This window comes from Pygocentrus nattereri, chromosome 1 (assembly GCF_015220715.1).
Source record: "Pygocentrus nattereri isolate fPygNat1 chromosome 1, fPygNat1.pri, whole genome shotgun sequence".
NCBI classification, from domain to species: domain Eukaryota; kingdom Metazoa; phylum Chordata; class Actinopteri; order Characiformes; family Serrasalmidae; genus Pygocentrus; species Pygocentrus nattereri.
This window is the reverse complement of record NC_051211.1, coordinates 15048134-15060315: the sequence shown is the minus strand read 5'-3', so window position 1 is coordinate 15060315 and position 12182 is coordinate 15048134. Positions and strand designations below refer to the sequence as shown.

Genomic DNA, 12182 nt, shown 5'->3' with positions numbered 1-12182 from the left:
TTAGAATGTCACAGTACATGTTGAAATTCATGTTTCCCTCAATAAACCGCAGCTCCCCAGTGCCAGTTCATGATGCTACAACCACCATGCTTCACTGTAGGCAAGAGGCAGTTGTCTATATACTGCTCACCAGGGTGCCACCACACAGGCTGGACACTGTCTGAGCCAAACATGTTTATCTTGGTCTCGTCAGACCACAGGACATGGTTCCAGTAATCCATGTTCTTGGACTGCTTGTCTTGAACAAACTGTTTGCAGGCTTTCTTGTGCATCAGCTTCAGAAGAGGCTTCCTTCTGGCACAACAGCCATGTAGACAGAGTTGATGCATTGTGCAGCATATGGTCTGAGCACTGACAGGCTGACCTCCCACTTCTTCAACCTCTGCAACAATGCTGGCAGCACTCATGCGTTTATTTTTGAAGCCAACCTCTGGACACGCTGAACACGTGGAGTCGACCCTGGTGAGGCCTGTTCGGAGTGGAACCTGTCCTGGAAAACCACTGTATGACCTTGGCCACCATGCTATAGCTCAGTTTCAGGGTGTTAGCAATCTTCTTATAGCCTAGGCCATCTTTGTGGAGAGCAGCAATTCTATTTCTCACATCCTCAGAGAGATCTTTGCCATGAGATGCCATGTTGAATATCCAGTGGCCAGTATGAAAGAATTGTACCCAAAACACCAAACTAAACAGCCCTGCTCCCCATTCACACCTGGAACCTTGTAACTCTAATGAGTCACAAGACACCAGGGAGAGACAATGACACAATTGTTCACAATTTGGACATGTTCATTGTGTATTCAGGTGTACTCACTTGTGTTGCCGGCTATTTAGACATTAAATCTTTTTTTTTTTTTTTTTTGGAAATATTTGATACCACATCATAAATACATCTTAGATAGCTCTGATGATGCAGGGTCTTGCGTTAAAACTAACATTAAAGTAACATTATCTGTTGATCTGCTGGCATACAAAGCAACAAGGTGCTATGTGAGTTATTTGGAACAGCAATACTGCATTATGTTCAGCAAATCTAATCTTAGGCAGTTTGGGCATTTCTGGTCAAATGAGATGTTTTGTTGATTTTCTAAGTGTAAGTTAACATGTTAATGTGTAGCTTTTCTATCTTGCATCACATACAACTGAATAAGTATATTTTAAGTGGGTATATGCAAATCCTGGTTTCCCAGCGGAAACATACAGCAGTATATCATGTAGACCACACATCTAACTTGTGAGGCACATCAGGAACAGCTGAGGCTTTGGCTGTTATGTTGCTCTTTGTTTATGTTTTGGATTAAATCCAAATATGATGGAAGGCATAATAGGCTTACAGCAGTACTTTGTGACTAATTGAGTTTTAAATGATCTACAAACTTTTGTAAATCTGTTTTTTTTGGTTCAGTTTGACATCAGGTGTGGTGATGCGTCCATCCAGAGATGCAGTGCATGTGTAAAGTGATTAACATAATGTGTTACACTGAAACACACAGGCTGCTCCTAGTATTACAACACTGACAAGTAAGGAGAGGAGAGGAGGGTGGAAAAAAAGAACAACAGAGAAGAGGCGAAAGCAAAGAGAAGAGAAGGGGTCAGAGGAGAGGAGTAGAAAAAGAAAGAACAGAGGATTGGAGATGATGCAAAAAAAGAGAAGGGAGGAGAGGAAAAGAAAAAGGCAGAGAGGAGAGGGGAGGAGAGGAGTGGTGAAGTACAGAGAAGGGAAGAGAGGAGAGGCTAGTAGAAGAGGGGAGGGGAAACTTAAAGAACACAGGAGTGGAGGGGAAAGCAAAGAAAAGAGAAGGGAAAAGAGGAGTGGGGGAGAGGAGAGAAAATGAGAAAGGCAGAGAGGAGAGAGGAGGATGGTAGTCGTGAAGGAAAGAGAAAGGAAGAGAGGAAAAGAGAGGAGAAGGAAAGAATACAGAGAGGAGGGAAAAGGAAGAGAGGATAGGAGAAGGAAAATAATAGAAGAGAGAAGAAAGGGAAAGAAGTGTGAATAAGAGAGGAAAAGAAAAGTGAACAAAAGGGAGAAGAGATGGGAGGAGATAAGAATCAGAGAAGAGGAAAGCAAAGGAGAAGAGAGGACAAAGGAAGAAGAGAAAAGAAGTGGGGAGGACAGAAGAAGGGATGGGAGGAGAGGAGAGGAGAAAGGAAGAGCATTGAAGAGAGGAGAAGGGGAGAGAAGACAGGGAAAGAAAGGAGAAAAGCAGAGTAGAGAGAAAGGGAGCAGAGGAGAGGAAAGGAGAAAAGAGGACAAAGGAGGGAGTAGAGAAGAGAGATAAAAGGAAGTGGAAAAGTGATGAGGGGAGGAGGAAATGGGTGGAGAAACATTTAAAGCTGTAGCACTGTAGGGTTAAAATACCTTTTCAGGAATTCAGGAACATTTTCTGCGTTATCACTGAAGGAACCAGGGCAGGTTACAGTTCCTGCAGTTCCGTTTCGTATGTTGTTTTAGCTTGTTCTCCAGAGTAGGTGCTGTTCTGTGGAGCAGGAACTTTGGGACTAAGGGATACACCTCTCTATACTGAACTGAACAGAATTAACTGCTCAAATGCAAGCAGTTTGGATCACCTTCTTATCTGCTATTTTTGAAAACATGCTACAACAAGCAAGAAAAGACGCCCAGGGATTAAAGTAGAAGAGTGGACCAAACGAGACATTCAAAAGGAGCTTGGGATGAAAAGTTCTGCTAAAGAATTTCATCATGTTTAGGTGAATGTGGAATTCAGCATACTGCAAAAAGTGTCAGGAAATATGAAAACACTTTTTTTGTTTGTGGAAATGTGGCTTTAGGAACATGGCACACTTCTCCAAGATTCCCGAATAAACATGAACATTCTAAAGTTGGCTGTTTTAGATTGTTTAGAAAACATAAACCAAGTGAACCGATGTGAATGAACATTCCAGAACAGTGAGAATGGGGAGGACATTTGAGGACAGTATGAATACAGTATGAATAAGGGTAAACATTCCAGAACATTAGGGATGAATGGGGCAAATGGGAGACAGGAAGAGTGAGTTAGAAAACTTTAGAATGATCTGAATGGAGGAAATGATTCTGTAGTAGGACAAATCAGGGGAAAATTTAGAACAGCTTCAAGATAGAGGTCCAGTAGTGTAACAACACTGCCCCATCAAAAAAAAATAAAAATTCCAAAATGCGACATTGGATGTATCATACTGGACGCCTCCAAATGATGGTGTATAGCATGTGCTTTCGGTGACTGGTCAAAGTACCATGGAAGTAAAAATGCCACAGACAGAAAACGCACTGCCTTATGAGAGATTCCATTTCCCTTCTCTTTTAACCCCAACAATATTGTGCATTTCAGTACTCTTACACAAAGCTGGCGAATAAGAAGAGTTCAGCTTTGTAGAAAACGGTGCCTCCCTTTATTTAACTTGAAGACAAGGCTATCAGCTACAACCCCAATTCCAATGAAGTTGGGACGTTGTGTAAAACATAAATCCTTTTCAACCTATATTCAATTGAATACACTACAAAGACAAGATATTTTATGTTCAAATGGATAAACTTTATTGTTTTTTGCAAATATTCACTCATTTTGAATTTGATGCCTGCAGCACATTCCAAAGAAGTTGGGACAGGGGCAATAAAAGACTGGGAAAGTTGAGGAATGCTCAAAAAAACACCTGTTTGGAACATTCCACAGGTAAACAGGTTAATTGGAAACAGGTGAGTGCCATCCCTGAAAGGCTTGGTCGCTCACAAGCAAGGATGGGGCGAGGTTCACCACTTTGTGAACAACTGTGTGAGCAAATAGTCCAACAGTTTAATAACAATGTTTATTAATGTGCAACTGCAAGGAATTTAGGGAATTCATCATCTACAGTCCATAATATCATCAAAAGATTCAGAGAATTCTGGATAAAGCTCTGCAAGTAAGCAGCAAGGCAGAAAACCAACACTGAATGCCCGTGACCTTCGATCCCTCAGGCGGCACTGCATTAACCGACATCATTCTGTAATGGATGTTACTACATGGGCTCAGGAACACTTCAGAAAACCACTGTCAGTGAACACAGTTCGTCGCTCCATCTACAAGTGCAAGTTAAAACTCATACAAAGCGAAAGCCATATATCAACACCACCCAGAAACGCTGCCAGCTTCTCTGGGCCCGAGCTCATCTGAGATGGACTGACGCAAAGTGGAAAAGTGTCCTGTGGTCTGACGAGTCCACATTTCAAATTGGTTTTGGAAATCATGGACAGCGTGTTCTCCGGGCCAAAGAGGAAAAGGACTGTCCAGATTGTTATCAGCGCAAAGTTCAAAAGCCAGCATCTCTGATGGTGTGGGGGGTGTGTTAGTGCCCATGGCATGGGTAACTTGCACATCTGTGAAGGCACCATTAATGCTGAAAGGTACATACAGGTTTTGGAGCAACATATGCTGCCATCTAATTTCATTGGAATTGGGGTTGTAAAATGGAGCTTGATTTGAGCCTTAATCCTCAGCTTCATGACAAGACTACCAAGATCCACAACGTTTTTGGTGATGGCTGTAATACAAGGAGAAGAAAAATGAAATATCTCGAAAGCACCTTTTGCAAGGCAGTGTGTTTTCTGTCATGTTGGGTGGAATTTGGTAAGTTAAATGAGCCCAATGTTCTAGCCAAATGCTGTTTGGCTGTTTGCTGTTTATCTTGTTGTCATTTGGTGCCTGTTGCATAATGCTAAGATAAACCTCCATGTGGTAATGATTAGCTCTAGGCTATTTGGGTTAATTTGGGGAAATTACATAGATCCTTATGAATCGGCCATTGGGATCACACACTTATTACATTACTGGACCTCCCCCAATAAAAGAGTTTTATGGAAGGTTTTCCTTTGCTTGACAGAGGAAGGAGCCTTTGAAGAATATTGTTATTGTCTACGAGGTGTGTCAATCGTAATTTTGTGAACAGTTAGTCAGCTACAACATAGTCCAGCTCAGCAAGATGGCATTTTAAACTGGAAAAGTTACACGGTGAATCAAACCTAAATTCAACTTGGATGGGATTTTCCAACATTCTGTAAAGTTTGTCCAACCTAGCAACAGTAGCTAAGAAATATAGTGCCAGTGGGTGGAGCATGAACAGGTTATGCTCTGAGTGAAAACACCTGCTGCTCCACTTCTCTCACTCTGCTTCCCCTCAGCCTGACCATCTACTACCCCCGCAAACCTCTCTCTGGGGCTTCTCTCTCTCCATCCTTTTCACACTCACTTTACCTTTCTTGTTCTCTCTGTCTCCCTCTCTCACACGCACACACACACGGGCCTCTGGCCGTAAGCCAGGTTGTTCTCTTTGCCTCAGGCAGAAAGAAGAGGAGACGTGCAGTGGGACAAAATTAATACTGACACACTGAGCTGAATTACACATGCTTCACTCTTCTCTTCTCTTCTCTTCTCTTCTCTTCTCTTCTCTTCTCTTCTCTTCTCTTCTCTTCTCTTCTCTTCTTTTCTCTTCTCTTCTCTTCTCTTAGTTATTGGCTGTGATGACCTAGCATGACTGCTGAGTGTTCTCACTTGTTCTCTGTCTCTCTCTTTCTCTCTCTCTCTGGTTCTCTGCTCTCTCTCTCTCTATCTCTCTCTCTCTCCCTCTCTCTCCCTCTCTCTCTCTCTCTCTCTCTCTCCCTCTCCCTCCCTCCCTCTCTGGCTCTCTGGTCTCTATGTGTCCCTCTCTGGGGACAGATAGAGTGGAGATGTTGAAGTATGGGCCATATGGCTGGAGGGTTGGGGAAATGTAGAGTTTTGATAGTACAAATAGCTGAATGTGTGTCTGTAGTGAGGTGTTTTTTTTTTGTTTGTTTGTTTTTTTTTAAACTGTGAGAGGATCTTCCTCAGCTCAGCGCTGGTCCAAAGCCAGAGTACATACTGTACAGGGCTCTGCGTGTGGGTATGCTTGTGTGCATGAGTTGCTTTACCTGAACTTTATGCGCAACACTCTCTTTTCTCTCGCTCTCTCTCTCTCGCTCTCTCTCTCTCGCTCTCTCTCTCTCTCTCTCGCTCTCTCTCTCTCTCTCTCTCTCTCTCTCTCTCTCTTTCTGTCTCTCTGATGTGATTTGGAGGTTGAATCGGATCACTCTGGCTGTGGGAGGTGTGTTATACACACAGCAGATGTTACTGACACATGCGGACACACCATGATTAATGAGAGGGTGTGTACGTGCATGTGTGTGTGTGTGTTGTTATGCTGCATTAGAATGTGAGTCAATAAGAAATGTGATGACAGTGGCAAATATGTCAATGATGGCAATGATGAAGATGATGATGATGATAACAATGATGACAGTTTGATGGTACCGTATTCTCTGCTCTGTGGTTTTTGCTAGAGGTTCTCAGTGATGTCCGAGTCCTATCAATATCGGCAGATAATTGCTCAAAAACATTGGCGTCAGTCAGATGTTTATATCTGAACAACATTTAAAATCAATTTTTAGTGATATTTATTGTACTCTGGAACAGCAGAACATTTGGGTGCTGCTGGACTACTTCACTGAAATATCCACATTTTATTCATTTTACTGCATTTGTAACCAATAGGTATTACAAATAACAAACAAGTGTTACAGACGTACAAAACTATTATCATTAATGCTAATCCAGGTGGATGTAGTTCTAAGTAGGGACTACATGTTTGTGTATTGGCATTGGCGGATTTTTGCATACATAAACAAAATATTGAATCTCAAATATTGAATCGGTCCACAATTCACAGATAGGTGTTAGGGTTGCACAATAATATCTGACTTATAATAATATCGATATCAAAAGTTGTTTAGATTTGACTGAAAGTCCAAGCCGATATTTGATGATGTGTTTGGTGATGTTTGATGATGTTTAAACGGCACTGGGCTTCTGTGGAAAAATATCTGTACTGTATTCATTTTACTGAATTTGTAAACGTTTGCAAATAAGTGTTAAGTGTTCCCTGTAATGCCTATCCAGGTGGATCTAGTCCGTTTCTGCATTTTATACATTTATATGTATCAGCATCAGCAGATGTGAAAAAGATTGATAAATTATCATCATCCTACAGTTCCCATTTCAGTGTTAGGGTTGGACTATGATTTTTTAAATGTTTATGTATCAGTATCAGCAGATATGTACTAAAGATATAGCCAATAAGTGTATTCCTAGCTTTTGGCAGATTTAATACTGATACTGATCCTGAGTTCATGCCAATGGATAAAAAGTCCTGCTTCAGATGACCTACATCTTCATTAGCAGTCATAATAGTACAATAAAAGGAGATTTATTTAAACAGTGAACAAATTCATTCATGCTACTATGTGTGTATGAGTGTATGTGTGTGTGTATCTGTGTGTGTGTGTGTGTGTGTGTGTGTGTGTGTGTGTGTATGAGTGTATGTGTGTGTGTATCTGTGTGTGTGTGTGTGTGTGTGTGTGAGGAGAATTAAAGGAGCCCCAGCAGAGTCACTGCTGGAGTCCCAGTCATCATCTGTGTAATACAGCACACACACACACACACACACGCACACTACCCAACCCCCCCATGGACACTGCAACCCATCGGCCAGCCCACCACGCACACACCCCTCCTCCTCTTGGCGCTGCACGTGGACCCTCCCCTCTCTGCTTCTGAATGCATTTATGGCAGTCAAAGTAAACAGAGAGAGAGAGAGAGAGAGACAAAAGAAAAAGGAAAAAGAGAAAGTGAAAGAAAAGGAGAGCAAACGAGTGCAGAAGCTTTAAGCCTGTAGAAGCACAGCTTGTGTAGCCTCTCATTAATGACGAGAGAGGAAGAACAGAGAAAAAAGGAAACTGAGGAGGAAGAAAGGAGAGACATAGAGAGAAAGAAAATAAAAAGGAAAAAAAGAAAAGAGAGAACATAAACGAGTGTGGAAGTGGAAGTGTAGCCTGCTTCAATCACAGCTTATATAGTCTCACATTAATGTAAGAAACTATGAGAGAGAGAGAGAGAGAGAGAGAGAGAGAGAGAGAGAGAGGAAGACAATAGTCAGAGAGAGATAAAAAGAGAAAGCGAGAGAGAGAAGGAGGGAGAGAGAGGAGTGCAGAAGCGCAAAGCCTGTTTTTAAGAAAAGCTTGTATAGTGTTCCATTCAGAAACACTGCATGAGAGAGAGAGAGAGAGAGAGAGAGAGAGAGAGAGAGAGAGAGGTGAAAAAGAGAGCAGTAACAAAGAAGAAGCAAGCGAGCGACATAAAGAGAGAGAGAAACGAGGGAAGACCCTGGCTGAGGACAAACGAGTGCAGAGAGCTGTGCCTGAGGCAGAGAGAGTGAGAGACTGAGCGAGTGAGCAAAAAGGGGGAAGGATCTCCCTGCACGCTTGAGTGTGTGTGTGTGGGTGAGGGTGTGTGTTTGTGTGTGCGTGTGTGTATGTGTGTGTGTTCTGCGCTCATTCTTCCTCTCTCCATGGCAAACTCCGGCTGCGTTCTTCTCTCCGGCTCGGGAATGTTCCCTCACTTCCCCGCAGCGTTCCTCTACCTGCCTGAGGTAAGGCATGCTTGTCCCCTCCATCCCTTCATCTTCCGCTCTTTCTCTTCCTTTCTCCCTTCTTTCTTTCCTTCTTTCTTTCTTTCATTTCTTCCTTTTCTCCTGTTTTATTCTGCTGTTTGTCTCTGAGAAAGTGAGAGATGCTCATGTCCATTCATCAGTTTGCCGTCCCTGGACTGGATGGGGGTCAGAAACTCTACTCATTTCTCTGTTTTTGCCATCTTTTGTTCTGCATTCATTCTTTTCTTGAGAATGCATCCATCTTAAGTTCACTAGAGAAGAGAAACCGTCATGCTTAAATGAGTTTTGGGACATTTCTCAGTGTTGTCGGAGTAGCTGGAACAGCTTTTTCCAGATTTGTTCTAGATCGTAAATAAAATATTGACTACAATATAGGAGACCGGTAGATCTGATGCTGTTCTTTATGTTTCTATGGTGCTTTATGTTTGTATCTATGCATTGTTTAGGGTTTATATTACGTATCAAACTGCATTAATACTGTAATAATGTAATTAATGGATTTTAGTCTGTAGTTTCAGAATTACAGCGTTTTTCGTGCTAGATGTGTTAGATGATGTTTTTTAAGTGCTTCTTCTGATACTACAGTACAGTATGAAATGATTTCATTCAGCTTGTAGTGGAAAGAGTTTTTAAAAATGTTTTATATATATATAAAAAATATATATATAATGTAGATAGATAGATAGATAGATAAAGATTGATTGATGTAAAACTTGTAGCTCATAGGTGTAAAGCTTGTAGCTCATATGTCTTACATCTTTTGAAGCTATGCTGTTTACATTGCCTCTCAATTTTTTTTTTTATTAATATTATTCATTCCTGCTCATGCTTTGTTTTTTTTTTCTATCACTACAGCACAGTAGTGTCCTCAGTCAGCTTTAAGCAGAGGAAGTTTCCTAAAAACAAACCATGGATTTAACAACTGGATTTCATGTGTTTTACACCTTACAAGCATTTCCTAACTGTAATGTCATTAAGGTCATTGTGAGTTGAAGAAGTGATCAGTATTGCTTTACTTTCTGCTGTAAAGTCATCCAGTTCCTCCACTACAGTGCTTTTATGTCCCAGCAGTGGCTGGTGTGCCAGCAGAGTATGTGATGGTGCAGTGTGTGAGCTTCATTTAGAGAGAGAGAGAGAGAGAGAGAGAGAGAGGTGGGGTTAGAGTGCATTACACTTCCTCCTTTTAAATCACACTCAAACATCAGGATAATGACCTGCTCTCCACCCAGCCATCTGTGCACAGGCACACACACAAACACACACACATACACACATACACACACACACACACACACACACACACACACACACACACACTATATACATATATATATATATATATATATATAGGTTTTTTTTTCTATTTCTTTTTCTCATTATGGCCTTGACTTGTCTTCTCACAGTAGAAGGATGACAGAAACACCTGTGGATTTTTTTCCAGAGGTGTGAACTTGAACTTGAGCCAGACTCGAGTCACAGACTGACAAATCATTTCTGTTACTGTGATTATGCTTGACTTATTTTGTTTTGAAAGAGAAATGAAGCATCAGAATTCAAGTTTGCCTCCTTAAGCTAGAAACAAACAAAGCATCAGTAGCATCAATAATCCTTCACTCAGGAATTAAATTCCAGTATTACTGGAGAAGCTAATAAGGTGAAATGACCATTTTCCTCACGCTTCTAAGATGGAAAGAAGATTAGAATAAGATGCCAACTTCACACATTCACCATCATCCTGCTGTCTATTCTGTAAACTTCATTCAGCTCAGTCATTTTGATTTCTTTGTTGCCTAAATTCAGTTCAAACTTTTGAACGGTACTAACATGCTGTCATTAAAAGGCTACATCACTGTTGCCATTAATGTTGAAATGGCCTTAAATTAGCTGAAGAATGCACACTTGAAAATTAGGACTAGGACTTGAATTGAGACATGCCGATACTGATCCGTGACTTGAATCGAGACTTGACTGTCGTAACTTTGGACAGGACTCGGAACTCAAGTATCAAGACATGAGACTTACTTGTTACTTGCAACTTAGGCTACATTTACGCAGCAGGTGAAAGTGGCCCAAATCCAATCTTTTCCTTCATATGTGATGCAGAGGTGTCATCTGTGGCATTGTAAACGGCAAAAAATGCATTGAATCCGACATTTTCAATTCTGATTTGAGACGCTTTCATATGTGGCACTGTAAACCGATAAGTATCCACTCTGTGGCAATGAGACTCAGTCTGAAAGGTTATGCAACTTTTACGTCAGTCCTACTTGACATTCGGTATTATGTCACGCTGCTGAGACTCATAAACATTTAGGCTGATGTTTCTGTACCAAAAAAGTTAGAAGAGACTCATCGCAAGCGCTCAGTGTTCGAAGAGATTTCAAATCAAATGGGCGAATGCAGCCAGAGGAGACAAAGGCTGCGGTGCCAAAAAAACGTTTAAAGAATCTGAGGACACAAACCAAAGAAGTGGCTGTTGCTGAATAATGTGCCCTTTTTGTGGTGAACTCGAACACACTGTGGGTGATGAGCCCAGCTGTCGCCCATTGGAACTTTATAATCACTCATGTGATGCTGGCGAAGACAATACTGAACCCTCTGGGAGTGACAGGCGTTCACTGGCCATCATGGTTGTTTACCTCTGGCTGAGCCACATGAAGTATTGTTCTTTTTGTGCATGCGGGTCAGTTTAGGTGATCTGTTCAGGCTGATGTCACAGATCACATTTAAAAGATAATGTGAACAGCCAAACAAAAACATTGTATTTGGTGAGAGTATCAGATTTGAGCCTCTTTCACCTGCTGTGTAAACGTAGCCTTAGTGATGTGTTCCTACCATTCATTTTTTTCCAATTTGAAGTAAGAGTGTAGCTTGATTTTTCCCCTCTCTCTTTAAGATAAACGCTTTAAGCGCTATTTATCTGATTGGGACAGTTTTGGTGGTCTACCAGGTCCTGCATGGTTGCAGTGGTTTAATTTTCACGTCTTTTAAAAACTTCTTTTCCCCCACTTGTTTTCCTTTGCCTTTCACCTTCATTATGCAAGATGATTGTGTTATATGTAATTACAAGACTAAATTGAAGAGCTTATAGTTAATGGCAAAAAAATTCAATAAATTGAATGGTGGCCTATATATACACATATGCATACACACGCAAACACACACTCACACACATACATGCATAGACATGCACACCACCCTCTGCTCACAACTGAGTAGGGTCAGCATGGCAATGGGCAGGTGTGAGCACCACATGCCCCGAGAAAGAGAGAGGCCAAACGGTTCCCCAGAGACCCGCCCTATTATTACTGTGTGTGTGTGTGTGTGTGTGTGGACCAGGCTTATGCCACGTTGTGGGGACCAAAACCTGTTTATACACACATTGTGGGGACCTTTCTTCCTTGTGGGGACCCCACAATATAAATCGTTACATTTTACGGTGTGGGAAAGGCTAATGTTAGGGTAAGTGTTAAGGTTAGGCTAGTAGTAGTGCTTGTTAAGGTTTGGGTAAGTGTCTGGGAAATGAATGGAAGTCTAAATGATTGCTCCACAATTCACAAGACTGTGTGTGTGTGTGTGTGTGCTGGTTTGTGCTGGTGTGTGTCAAAAAAGCATTCATTCATAAATCTCATTCATTCAGCATAATTTAATGCATTTCTTTCACTTTGACTATCAACGCCAATTAA

General features: G+C 41.5%; 1 protein-coding gene across 7 annotated transcripts in view; it reads left to right on the top strand.

Moving 5' to 3' along the window:
- LOC108433502 (RNA binding protein fox-1 homolog 3-like) overlaps nucleotides 1–12182 on the top strand; it is a 387157-nt gene that overhangs the window by 229085 nt on the left and 145890 nt on the right. The window contains exon 1 of one of the 7 annotated variants that reach the window (XM_017708117.2): nucleotides 8162–8475. The exons of the other annotated variants lie outside the window; for them this stretch is intronic. Within the exon in view, the coding sequence (XP_017563606.1) occupies nucleotides 8359–8475 (117 nt within the window). The 5' untranslated portion in view covers nucleotides 8162–8358. Of the gene's footprint in view, nucleotides 1–8161; nucleotides 8476–12182 lie in introns of those variants that run through there. 7 annotated transcript variants of the gene reach the window in all.